Source organism: Lissotriton helveticus, chromosome 3_1 (assembly GCF_964261635.1).
Source record: "Lissotriton helveticus chromosome 3_1, aLisHel1.1, whole genome shotgun sequence".
NCBI classification, from domain to species: domain Eukaryota; kingdom Metazoa; phylum Chordata; class Amphibia; order Caudata; family Salamandridae; genus Lissotriton; species Lissotriton helveticus.
The window spans coordinates 995,997,514-996,010,973 of NC_136061.1; the positions used below are offsets into that span (position 1 = coordinate 995,997,514).

The 13,460-nt window shown below is 48.5% G+C and overlaps 1 protein-coding gene across 3 annotated transcripts in view; it reads left to right on the forward strand.

Moving 5' to 3' along the window:
* The window catches only part of CCDC141 (coiled-coil domain containing 141), an 808,330-nt gene that overhangs the window by 445,975 nt on the left and 348,895 nt on the right, over positions 1–13,460 (forward strand). For all 3 annotated transcript variants that reach the window (XM_078681492.1, XM_078681494.1, XM_078681493.1), the window contains exon 8: positions 1,795–1,964. In XM_078681492.1, the coding sequence (XP_078537618.1) occupies positions 1,795–1,964 (170 nt within the window). The remainder of the gene's footprint in view (positions 1–1,794; positions 1,965–13,460) is intronic.

The following is a 13,460-nucleotide window of genomic DNA, read 5'->3' on the forward strand; positions in this document are numbered from 1 at the left end:
CACCTAAGTGGAATCAGTAAAGCCTTCCTTGACAGGCTGGTCCTTGATGAGGGTTGATGCTGGGCAGATGTTGGGAATGGGGTGGCTCTCACGGTTCCTCTGGGTCCAGCAGTCCTACTGTCCATTGATCATGGAGCCTGAGGGGTTACTTCTCTGGGAGTGGGGATGTCGGAGAATTCTGTTTTTTTGTGTCACTAATCTTTTATCACTCTGCTGTCCCATTCGCCCTCCAGATGCTCACCGGCACTGCCGATCTTTAGGTAGTAGGGCTGGACTTGTCTGAGAATGCTCAATCTAATGGCCTGATTACGAGTTTGGCGGACAGGGTTACTCAGTCACAAACATGACATATATCCCATCCGCCAAATTAGAATTTCATTATATCCATTGGAATTTGTAATATAGTTTATGGGATAAAGGTCACGTTTGTGATGGAGTGTCCCATCCGCCAAACTCGTAATCAGGCCCTAAATGTTTTTGCAGTTATGGTCTTTGTGAGTGGAATTAAGCTCTAGTTGAGATTGCATAAAGTAGTGCTATTTTGGTCACACTTTTTATTTAATTTTCGAGAAACAATTTTAATCCCTCAAAAAAGTACAGGACCAGAAGCGAAGTTGTCCAACTTTGTACATATCTCTTTCTAAAAACTCCCATTCTGAATGGCAGCAAACCTGTTCAGTTTACAATCTAAACTCAGTGTGTCTGAGATCAGCAGAACAGACTACAAACCATCCACTGGAAAATCCAGGAATTTGAACAATTACAGAAGGTAAATAGAATTGTATGTGCCACTGCTTTTGAGACCCCAGTGTATGCAGCGCAGAACTTCCATACTTAAAGAGAGTAAGCTGCTTTTCCGTGGTGCAAGATTCAATGCAATGCCCAACCCTTGCTCATGCTGATTAAAGGCGTGGAAGAGCAGAGAATAATACAACAAATGGAGATTGCAGCTACAAGTGTAAGTGGAAGTTTAGGCTAATACTAGTTTTCCTGACCCGTTTGCTTGGCAAAATCCAATTCTGTAACATTTTCATTAGGAGTGAGACTCTAGGGACAAATAGTTAATGATGCTGGTGAAAAAGGTGCATTTGTATCTATGTTTAATAATCACATGCACGTGACACATCCGGAATTCTGTGGATTGTTTATTTTTAGAGCTATGATGGTCTCACATGTACGAATAGGCACTGCTTTAAACAGAAGTGTAAAGACCTGCAAATATAGGGCCCGAATCACAAACAGTTTGATGTGACTTACTCTTTTAGTACTAAATTCCAGGATTAATCTGGGAGTACTCCTTGCTTGCGCTTTGATTCAGGAGTAAGCCTGGGGCGTTGCAAGAGTCATCAAAATGTTTATGATTCGGCACATAATTGCTATGAAACTAGAAATGGTGAACTGTGATTCCCCGGGGAAGGTCGATGAGCAAAATAAGTCTCTAAATATGAAGGGAATTGGAGGGCAGCGGTGTGGCTCAGAGTCTAGAGCTGCTGACTCCGGAGCACGGGGGTCACGGTTCGATCACGGGCTTCAGCTCTTTAGCACGTGACTCTGGCCAATACCTCGGGGGATCTCCCTGACGACCTTGAAACCTTAAAGGGTGATATCTTCCCGCTTTACAAATAGGAATTTGTTTATTTTAAGTGGAGCGTTATTTAGACAGAACAATTACACCACACTCACCAAGACGTCAATGAAAGCAGCTGAGATTCACCTTGATTTATGAAATAGTGTGTCATGTTGCTGGGTAGTGACGTGTACTGTGATAGTGATGCCTGCGCTCTTCCTTCGCAGGCGTTCGATAAACTGGGAGGCATCGAAGCTTACCTTAAACTCCTCAACGCAGAGGGCCTGAGCCTGCCTGTCCTGGCTTCGAGGCACGAGGAGCTGCAGAATGAGATCAAGGACTGCACGACAGGCGCCCTGCAGAGGGGGGAGGCCCTGGTCGCCAAGGGGGCCTCCAGGTGAGTGGCAGAGCATGCTCTTTCACCATCTTGCACTACCGTGCAGTGTGATTGTTCACTCACATTTTAGTAAATGAAGACTACACCTTTCAGAACTTACAATGTCATTTCTTTAAATAGTCAGCTAAATATTTACCTGACATAGATTGAAGGAGTACCTACGAAAATGAAAGTATATAGAAAGGTGAAGTCGAATATATATGACTTCAAATACTTATAATATGCACTGTTCATTTTAGAATTTGATCTCACTAGTTTCTATGTTGTTTGAAAAGTAGAAACTAACATTTTTTAAAACAGGTATTTAAGCAATGTTTTGCTGGTACAGTATCATACCTTTTAAGCATAATAACATTACTGCCATGTGAGTGAAAGTAAAGAGTTTAGGGTTTTTGTTAAGCGCCACTAACCCCCCAATTATTTGCCGCGGAGCACTGGTGTGGGAACAAATGTGCAAGCGGTGAAGTACTAGGAATCCCCAATCTCCTTCTCAGGGGTCTTACCAACAAGTAGTCCATTCAAAAGCAGCAAAGAAATCAACAGAGAATCTGAAATATGAAAAGACATCTTTATTACAATTAAATTGTGAGGCTACGTCGCCCAGCCACACCTAAAGTGACTGAATGAGATAGCCTCCTGAATGGTCTGAGCACAGACCCTTTATACGAATTATTGTGCCCTAGGCACATATTTGAAGTACATTCCCAGAACGTGCACACAGATGCAAATCCCACTTTCAAGATAATCCAGGCCATAAACAATGTCCACATAATGAATACATTCTTTAGCTGACAAGGCTGGCTAACCCCAAAACAGTAAGATCACAGCCCATGTCATAAATAGCTCATGGAGGCAGGAGCAGGAACAGATGGAAGTAAGATAAGGCAGGGTGTGTGTGCGATGAAAAGGTTTATGGCATGATGCTATCTTGCTCGGCCACTGGGAGAGGAACTGACCAAACAGGTCCGGCCTGGGGCAATGGTTCCAACCTGTCCAGGTCAGGGGAAAGTCAATCAAGGTGTACGTGGCCTTTTGGAATCGAATTTAGCTGTGTGTTATAGCCTATGTAAAGGGCAACACACAAAATGGCTGCTGTACACAAAATTGGAAGCCAAGGGTTTCAGAACGAAAATGACGATTTTGAGGTGAAATTGTTAGTGGAATATGACGAAAATGCTTGTACATAGTGTACTAGCCATTCTCGGTCTTTTGATATAAAAATCGTCATGCTACGACACGAGTCCAGAATTTGCAGTACTACAGACGCACCTTTTGCCCTTACATAGGCAATAACCTATACTCATGCTAGTCTGAGTCCAGATCTATATTTTATAAAAATCCTTAAGATGTTACTGAAGCATAATCCTATTACCTAGCGACTTTCTCGGGACAGGTCTCCCTACACACGCAGTAGCACAAAGGCCATATATGGCAGGACCAAAATAGGGAATGCCTCCATCTGCAGTATGTGGCACAAGACCACACACCCAACAATCAGTGATGTTCACTACTAACTGGTGTCGATGCAGAAACTGTACAAGAGGAAAATCAGTAAACTCTGATCTCCTAACTATCCGTGTTCGGGTAAAATCTAGAAAGATGCAAAGAAGTAGGAGTAGGAAAGGACATAGGTTAGGGAGGTGGGTGCAGATGTGAATTGGGCAGCAAAAACAATCCCACCCATAAAAGACAAGGCCATGTTTAAAAACACTAGAAAACACGTCATTGAGAACATACAGACAAAGTAGTGACCGCTATTACAAATGAATCATAATTTTCCACAACCCTAAGCAAACGTAAATCCTAAAATTATCTAGTACATTTTAGGTCTTCCTAAGCATTTCTGTAATTCATTATATGCTCAAGTGAAACAGTGGTGACTCTCATTAATGCTCTGAGGTGAAAAGGGAATACTCTTTCACAGAAAATGGACGTTATTCTGCTTTTACTAAACAGAATAGTACTTTTAAAACAATGCCAGCAAAGCTGCAAAAATTAGTTACCAAACTCCAATTCTATACAAGCTCACAGAAAATACCCAGAGTCCGTCAAAGCCTCTGCTGGCAGGCTTCTATTGTTCATCAAATCCGCTTCCAGTGTCTTCTCCGCGTTGGGCCTCTTCATTCAGGCTCTTCATGACTCAGTATCCGTTGGAGTGCCCTCCTGGCAAACACTCATAGTTCATTCAAAAAGTCTCAATGTCTCAAGACAGTGCACCAGTGTCTCTTCTTCGTGGCAGACACTACAAATGATGTGCCCTTCATTGATCAAGGGCACAAAGCATTTCATGCAGATCCAAGCACTACTGAGAAACAACCCAGCAAGATCAGCAGCACTTTCAGACTCCAACACTCATCAGAGTGTCAGAGGACGCTCAAGCTGCTCTCTCATGGGCACCGGAATGTAGTGCCTTTTTATCCTCAGGTGCACTGCCTTTCCGCTGGAGCAAAGGAAAAGAGGTGTGTGAGGGGCCAAAAACTCAGGCCAAGGGGATCAGGGGACCGCGCGCTGTCAGAGGTTCAAGCACATGACAGTTGAACAAACTGAACAAACTGGATGACAGCCCTGCCATCAACAACAGGGATCCTTCGCATCTTTGAAACCAGCTCCTCTTTTCTTTTCTTTGTACAACGCCTTCTGATGAAACAAAATGGCTTGCTTGGGAGGTACCATTGGGGGCACGCTGATGATCGCTGTCACGCTGACGATTGCTGTCACACTACTTTCTGGTTGCAGGAATTGTAGAGCCAAGAAGTCTGTCTTTCATCTGTCACTGATGGAGAGTGGGCTTAGTCTTGATCACAGGTCTGCAGGGTATCACTCTTCCTTTGACTCTGGAAGATCCCGCAGAACCTAGTGATATAGGAAATGTGACACAACTGTTAGTTTCCTTCAAATCAAGCACAAAAATAGTTCATGGGTTTTAACAAGGGGACTGCAAGCAGGTGGCCTGCAATCTGCAAGGGAGTGGCCACACGCCATGGGACAATGTTGGTCTAGAATGCACTGTCATTTTCTAAAAGCAATTTCAAACATAAAGGTAGTAGGCAAAACAGTGTCTCTGGGCTTTTCAATTGGGTTTTCGTGTGAGAGCATATCCTTCATCATCGAAGGGTAAATAACTACATGAAAATTCTATCTAAATGGATGTTTTTACATATGGTGGCATTGTCTAATGGTGCAAATACATATTTTCCTCAATGATTGAGCCTAGGTGTTCTAAATTCCTTATCTAGAACATCTCAAAATAGAGAAATGACATAATACAGATTAACAAGGACATGAAGAAAAATTCCTTTAAAAGTTGTGCATTAAGTGCACTATGCAATACAAAGGCTAATGATCAAATGTGCAGACAAAAGGACACGAACTAGAGAGTCCCTTGTATTTGTATGATTAGAACACATCTGATCCCACCAAAAATTAAAGCAGCAGGAACAAAAGAGAACTGAGGGATTAAAATAGACATTGAAATTTTGTCATGTTCAAAAGGTAAACTTAAGATATCTCCTATTGAGATGGAAAACGTGTCTTACTATAACATTGGAAACACAACAATGATGGACAGAATGTGGATCAATGTCACACATTCACCCCAGTCCAAAGATCTGGGCCCAAATCCATCGTTTTTCCACTCCACACCACCCAGGGTTAGACAATGGCGATATGCAAATCAGCACTGACCCTGTGCCCCATGGGAACAGTCCAGTCCGAACTACAAAAGCCATGTCCTTCCCAGTACGGAAACAAGCATCCGAGGACCGGCCCGGTTTCGAGGTAACACCTCTCATCAGCCCGGCTAGCTTGATTCCAGTGGTGTGGAGTGCCTGGGACTCACGTCTGAGCATCCCCAGTACACTTAGAGCGGTAATTGCAAACACAACAATGATGGACAGAATGTGGATCAATGTCACACATTCACCCCAGTCCAAAGATCTGGGCCCAAATCCATCGTTTTTCCACTCCACACCTCCCTGGGTTAGACAATGGCGATATGCAAATCAGCACTGACCCTGTGCCCCATGGGAACAGTCCAGTCCGAACTACAAAAGCCATGTCCTTCCCAGAACGGAAACAAGCATCCGAGGACCGGCCCGGTTTCGAGGTAATACCTCTCATCAGCCCGGCTAGCTTGATTCCAGTGGTGTGGAGTGCCTGGGACTCACGTCTGAGCATCCCCAGTACACTTAGAGCGGTAATTGCAAACACAACAATGATGGACAGAATGTGGATCAATGTCACACATTCACCCCAGTCCAAAGATCTGGGCCCAAATCCATTGTTTTTCCACTCCACACCACCCTGGGTTAGACAATGGCGATATGCAAATCAGCACTGACCCTGTGCCCCATGGGAACAGTCCAGTCCGAACAACAAAAGCCATGTCCTTCCCAGAACGGAAACAAGCATCCGAGGACCGGCCCGGTTTCGAGGTAACACCTCTCATCAGCCCGGCTAGCTTGATTCCAGTGGTGTGGAGTGCCTGGGACTCACGTCTGAGCATCCCCAGTACACTTAGAGCGGTAATTGCAAACACAACAATGATGGACAGAATGTGGATCAATGTCACACATTCACCCCAGTCCAAAGATCTAGGCCCAAATCCATCGTTTTTCCACTCCACACCACCCTGGGTTAGACAATGGCGATATGCAAATCAGCACTGACCCTGTGCCCCATGGGAACAGTCCAGTCCGAACTACAAAAGCCATGTCCTTCCCAGAACGGAAACAAGCATCCGAGGACCGGCCCGGTTTCGAGGTAACACCTCTCATCAGCCCGGCTAGCTTGATTCCAGTGGTGTGGAGTGCCTGGGACTCACGTCTGAGCATCCCCAGTACACTTAGAGCGGTAATTGCAAACACAACAATGATGGACAGAATGTGGATCAATGTCACACATTCACCCCAGTCCAAAGATCTGGGCCCAAATCCATCGTTTTTCCACTCCACACCACCCTGGGTTAGACAATGGCGATATGCAAATCAGCACTGACCCTGTGCCCCATGGGAACAGTCCAGTCCGAACTACAAAAGCCATGTCCTTCCCAGAACGGAAACAAGCATCCGAGGACCGGCCCGGTTTCGAGGTAACACCTCTCATCAGCCCGGCTAGCTTGATTCCAGTGGTGTGGAGTGCCTGGGACTCACGTCTGAGCATCCCCAGTACACTTAGAGCGGTAATTGCAAACACAACAATGATGGACAGAATGTGGATCAATGTCACACATTCACCCCAGTCCAAAGATCTGGGCCCAAATCCATCGTTTTTCCACTCCACACCACCCTGGGTTAGACAATGGCGATATGCAACTCAGCACTGACCCTGTGCCCCATGGGAACAGTCCAGTCCGAACTACAAAAGCCATGTCCTTCCCAGAACGGAAACAAGCATCCGAGGACCGGCCCGGTTTCGAGGTAACACCTCTCATCAGCCCGGCTAGCTTGATTCCAGTGGTGTGGAGTGCCTGGGACTCACGTCTGAGCATCCCCAGTACACTTAGAGCGGTAATTGCAAACACAACAATGATGGACAGAATGTGGATCAATGTCACACATTCACCCCAGTCCAAAGATCTGGGCCCAAATCCATCGTTTTTCCACTCCACACCACCCTGGGTTAGACAATGGCGATATGCAAATCAGCACTGACCCTGTGCCCCATGGGAACAGTCCAGTCCGAACTACAAAAGCCATGTCCTTCCCAGAACGGAAACAAGCATCCGAGGACCGGCCCGGTTTCGAGGTAACACCTCTCATCAGCCCGGCTAGCTTGATTCCAGTGGTGTGGAGTGCCTGGGACTCACGTCTGAGCATCCCCAGTACACTTAGAGCGGTAATTGCAAACACAACAATGATGGACAGAATGTGGATCAATGTCACACATTCACCCCAGTCCAAAGATCTGGGCCCAAATCCATCGTTTTTCCACTCCACACCACCCTGGGTTAGACAATGGCGATATGCAAATCAGCACTGACCCTGTGCCCCATGGGAACAGTCCAGTCCGAACTACAAAAGCCATGTCCTTCCCAGAACGGAAACAAGCATCCGAGGACCGGCCCGGTTTCGAGGTAACACCTCTCATCAGCCCGGCTAGCTTGATTCCAGTGGTGTGGAGTGCCTGGGACTCACGTCTGAGCATCCCCAGTACACTTAGAGCGGTAATTGCAAACACAACAATGATGGACAGAATGTGGATCAATGTCACACATTCACCCCAGTCCAAAGATCTGGGCCCAAATCCATCGTTTTTCCACTCCACACCACCCTGGGTTAGACAATGGCGATATGCAAATCAGCACTGACCCTGTGCCCCATGGGAACAGTCCAGTCCGAACTACAAAAGCCATGTCCTTCCCAGAACGGAAACAAGCATCCGAGGACCGGCCCGGTTTCGAGGTAACACCTCTCATCAGCCCGGCTAGCTTGATTCCAGTGGTGTGGAGTGCCTGGGACTCACGTCTGAGCATCCCCAGTACACTTAGAGCGGTAATTGCAAACACAACAATGATGGACAGAATGTGGATCAATGTCACACATTCACCCCAGTCCAAAGATCTGGGCCCAAATCCATCGTTTTTCCACTCCACACCACCCTGGGTTAGACAATGGCGATATGCAAATCAGCACTGACCCTGTGCCCCATGGGAACAGTCCAGTCCGAACTACAAAAGCCATGTCCTTCCCAGAACGGAAACAAGCATCCGAGGACCGGCCCGGTTTCGAGGTAACACCTCTCATCAGCCCGGCTAGCTTGATTCAAGTGGTGTGGAGTGCCTGGGACTCACGTCTGAGCATCCCCAGTACACTTAGAGCGGTAATTGCAAACACAACAATGATGGACAGAATGTGGATCAATGTCACACATTCACCCCAGTCCAAAGATCTGGGCCCAAATCCATCGTTTTTCCACTCCACACCACCCTGGGTTAGACAATGGCGATATGCAAATCAGCACTGACCCTGTGCCCCATGGGAACAGTCCAGTCCGAACTACAAAAGCCATGTCCTTCCCAGAACGGAAACAAGCATCCGAGGACCGGCCCGGTTTCGAGGTAACACCTCTCATCAGCCCGGCTAGCTTGATTCCAGTGGTGTGGAGTGCCTGGGACTCACGTCTGAGCATCCCCAGTACACTTAGAGCGGTAATTGCAAACACAACAATGATGGACAGAATGTGGATCAATGTCACACATTCACCCCAGTCCAAAGATCTGGGCCCAAATCCATCGTTTTTCCACTCCACACCACCCTGGGTTAGACAATGGCGATATGCAAATCAGCACTGACCCTGTGCCCCATGGGAACAGTCCAGTCCGAACTACAAAAGCCATGTCCTTCCCAGAACGGAAACAAGCATCCGAGGACCGGCCCGGTTTCGAGGTAACACCTCTCATCAGCCCGGCTAGCTTGATTCCAGTGGTGTGGAGTGCCTGGGACTCACGTCTGAGCATCCCCAGTACACTTAGAGCGGTAATTGCAAACACAACAATGATGGACAGAATGTGGATCAATGTCACACATTCACCCCAGTCCAAAGATCTGGGCCCAAATCCATCGTTTTTCCACTCCACACCACCCTGGGTTAGACAATGGCGATATGCAAATCAGCACTGACCCTGTGCCCCATGGGAACAGTCTAGTCCGAACTACAAAAGCCATGTCCTTCCCAGAACGGAAACAAGCATCCGAGGACCGGCCCGGTTTCCAGGTAACACCTCTCAACAGCCCGGCTAGCTTGATTCCAGTGGTGTGGAGTGCCTGGGACTCACGTCTGAGCATCCCCAGTACACTTAGAGCGGTAATTGCAAACACAACAATGATGGACAGAATGTGGATCAATGTCACACATTCACCCCAGTCCAAAGATCTGGGCCCAAATCCATCGTTTTTCCACTCCACACCACCCTGGGTTAGACAATGGTGATATGCAAATCAGCACTGACCCTGTGCCCCATGGGAACAGTCCAGTCCGAACTACAAAAGCCATGTCCTTCCCAGAACGGAAACAAGCATCCGAGGACCGGCCCGGTTTCGAGGTAACACCTCTCATCAGCCCGGCAGATTGATTCCAGTGGTGTGGAGTGCCTGGGACTCACGTCTGAGCATCCCCAGTACACTTAGAGCGGTAATTGCAAACACAACAATGATGGACAGAATGTGGATCAATGTCACACATTCACCCAAGTCCAAAGATCTGGGCCCAAATCCATCGTTTTTCCACTCCACACCACCCGTCTGGGAAGGACATGGCTTTTGTAGTTCGGACTGGACTGTTCCCATGGGGCACAGGGTCAGCGCTGATTTGCATATCGCCATTGTCTAACCCAGGGTGGTGTGGAGTGGAAAAACGATGGATTTGGGCCCAGATCTTTGGACTGGGGTGAATGTGTGACATTGATCCACATTCTGTCCATCATTGTTGTGTTTGCAGGTACCGCTCTAAGTGTACTGGGGATGCTCAGACGTGAGTCCCAGGCACTCCACACCACTGGAATCAAGCTAGCCGGGCTGATGAGAGGTGTTACCTCGAAACCGGGCCGGTCCTCGGATGCTTGTTTCCGTTCTGGGAAGGACATGGCTTTTGTAGTTCGGACTGGACTGTTCCCATGGGGCACAGGGTCAGCGCTGATTTGCATATCGCCATTGTCTAACCCAGGGTGGTGTGGAGTGGAAAAACGATGGATTTGGGCCCAGATCTTTGGACTGGGGTGAATGTGTGACATTGATCCACATTCTGTCCATCATTGTTGTGTTTGCAGGTACCGCTCTAAGTGTACTGGGGATGCTCAGACGTGAGTCCCAGGCACTCCACACCACTGGAATCAAGCTAGCCGGGCTGATGAGAGGTGTTACCTCGAAACCGGGCCGGTCCTCGGATGCTTGTTTCCGTTCTGGGAAGGACATGGCTTTTGTAGTTCGGACTGGACTGTTCCCATGGGGCACAGGGTCAGCGCTGATTTGCATATCGCCATTGTCTAACCCAGGGTGGTGTGGAGTGGAAAAACGATGGATTTGGGCCCAGATCTTTGGACTGGGGTGAATGTGTGACATTGATCCACATTCTGTCCATCATTGTTGTGTTTGCAGGTACCGCTCTAAGTGTACTGGGGATGCTCAGACATGAGTCCCAGGCACTCCACACCACTGGAATCAAGCTAGCCGGGCTGATGAGAGGTGTTACCTCGAAACCGGGCCGGTCCTCGGATGCTTGTTTCCGTTCTGGGAAGGACATGGCTTTTGTAGTTCGGACTGGACTGTTCCCATGGGGCACAGGGTCAGCGCTGATTTGCATATCGCCATTGTCTAACCCAGGGTGGTGTGGAGTGGAAAAACGATGGATTTGGGCCCAGATCTTTGGACTGGGGTGAATGTGTGACATTGATCCACATTCTGTCCATCATTGTTGTGTTTGCAGGTACCGCTCTAAGTGTACTGGGGATGCTCAGACGTGAGTCCCAGGCACTCCACACCACTGGAATCAAGCTAGCCGGGCTGATGAGAGGTGTTACCTCGAAACCGGGCCGGTCCTCGGATGCTTGTTTCTGTTCTGGGAAGGACATGGCTTTTGTAGTTCGGACTGGACTGTTCCCATGGGGCACAGGGTCAGTGCTGATTTGCATATCGCCATTGTCTAACCCAGGGTGGTGTGGAGTGGAAAAACGATGGATTTGGGCCCAGATCTTTGGACTGGGGTGAATGTGTGACATTGATCCACATTCTGTCCATCATTGTTGTGTTTGCAGGTACCGCTCTAAGTGTACTGGGGATGCTCAGACGTGAGTCCCAGGCACTCCACACCACTGGAATCAAGCTAGCCGGGCTGATGAGAGGTGTTACCTCGAAACCGGTCCAGTCCTCGGATGCTTGTTTCCGTTCTGGGAAGGACATGGCTTTTGTAGTTCGGACTGGACTGTTCCCATGGGGCACAGGGTCAGCGCTGATTTGCATATCGCCATTGACTAACCCAGGGTGGTGTGGAGTGGAAAAACGATGGATTTGGGCCCAGATCTTTGGACTGGGGTGAATGTGTGACATTGATCCACATTCTGTCCATCATTGTTGTGTTTGCAGGTACCGCTCTAAGTGTACTGGGGATGCTCAGACGTGAGTCCCAGGCACTCCACACCACTGGAAACAAGCTAGCCGGGCTGATGAGAGGTGTTACCTCGAAACCGGGCCGGTCCTCGGATGCTTGTTTCCGTTCTGGGAAGGACATGGCTTTTGTAGTTCGGACTGGACTGTTCCCATGGGGCACAGGGTCAGCGCTGATTTGCATATCGCCATTGTCTAACCCAGGGTGGTGTGGAGTGGAAAAACGATGGATTTGGGCCCAGATCTTTGGACTGGGGTGAATGTGTGACATTGATCCACATTCTGTCCATCATTGTTGTGTTTGCAGGTACCGCTCTAAGTGTACTGGGGATGCTCAGACGTGAGTCCCAGGCACTCCACACCACTGGAATCAAGCTAGCCGGGCTGATGAGAGGTGTTACCTCGAAACCGGGCCGGTCCTCGGATGCTTGTTTCCGTTCTGGGAAGGACATGGCTTTTGTAGTTCGGACTGGACTGTTCCCATGGGGCACAGGGTCAGCGCTGATTTGCATATCGCCATTGTCTAACCCAGGGTGGTGTGGAGTGGAAAAACGATGGATTTGGGCCCAGATCTTTGGACTGGGGTGAATGTGTGACATTGATCCACATTCTGTCCATCATTGTTGTGTTTGCAGGTACCGCTCTAAGTGTACTGGGGATGCTCAGACGTGAGTCCCAGGCACTCCACACCACTGGAATCAAGCTAGCCGGGCTGATGAGAGGTGTTACCTCGAAACCGGGCCGGTCCTCGGATGCTTGTTTCCGTTCTGGGAAGGACATGGCTTTTGTAGTTCGGACTGGACTGTTCCCATGGGGCACAGGGTCAGTGCTGATTTGCATATCGCCATTGTCTAACCCAGGGTGGTGTGGAGTGGAAAAACGATGGATTTGGGCCCAGATCTTTGGACTGGGGTGAATGTGTGACATTGATTCACATTCTGTCCATCATTGTTGTGTTTGCAGGTACCGCTCTAAGTGTACTGGGGATGCTCAGACGTGAGTCCCAGGCACTCCACACCACTAGAATCAAGCTAGCCGGGCTGATGAGAGGTGTTACCTCGAAACCGGGCCGGTCCTCGGATGCTTGTTTCCGTTCTGGGAAGGACATGGCTTTTGTAGTTCGGACTGGACTGTTCCCATGGGGCACAGGGTCAGCGCTGATTTGCATATCGCCATTGTCTAACCCAGGGTGGTGTGGAGTGGAAAAACGATGGATTTGGGCCCAGATCTTTGGACTGGGGTGAATGTGTGACATTGATCCACATTCTGTCCATCATTGTTGTGTTTGCAGGTACCGCTCTAAGTGTACTGGGGATGCTCAGACGTGAGTCCCAGGCACTCCACACCACTGGAATCAAGCTAGCCGGGCTGATGAGAGGTGTTACCTCGAAACCGGGCT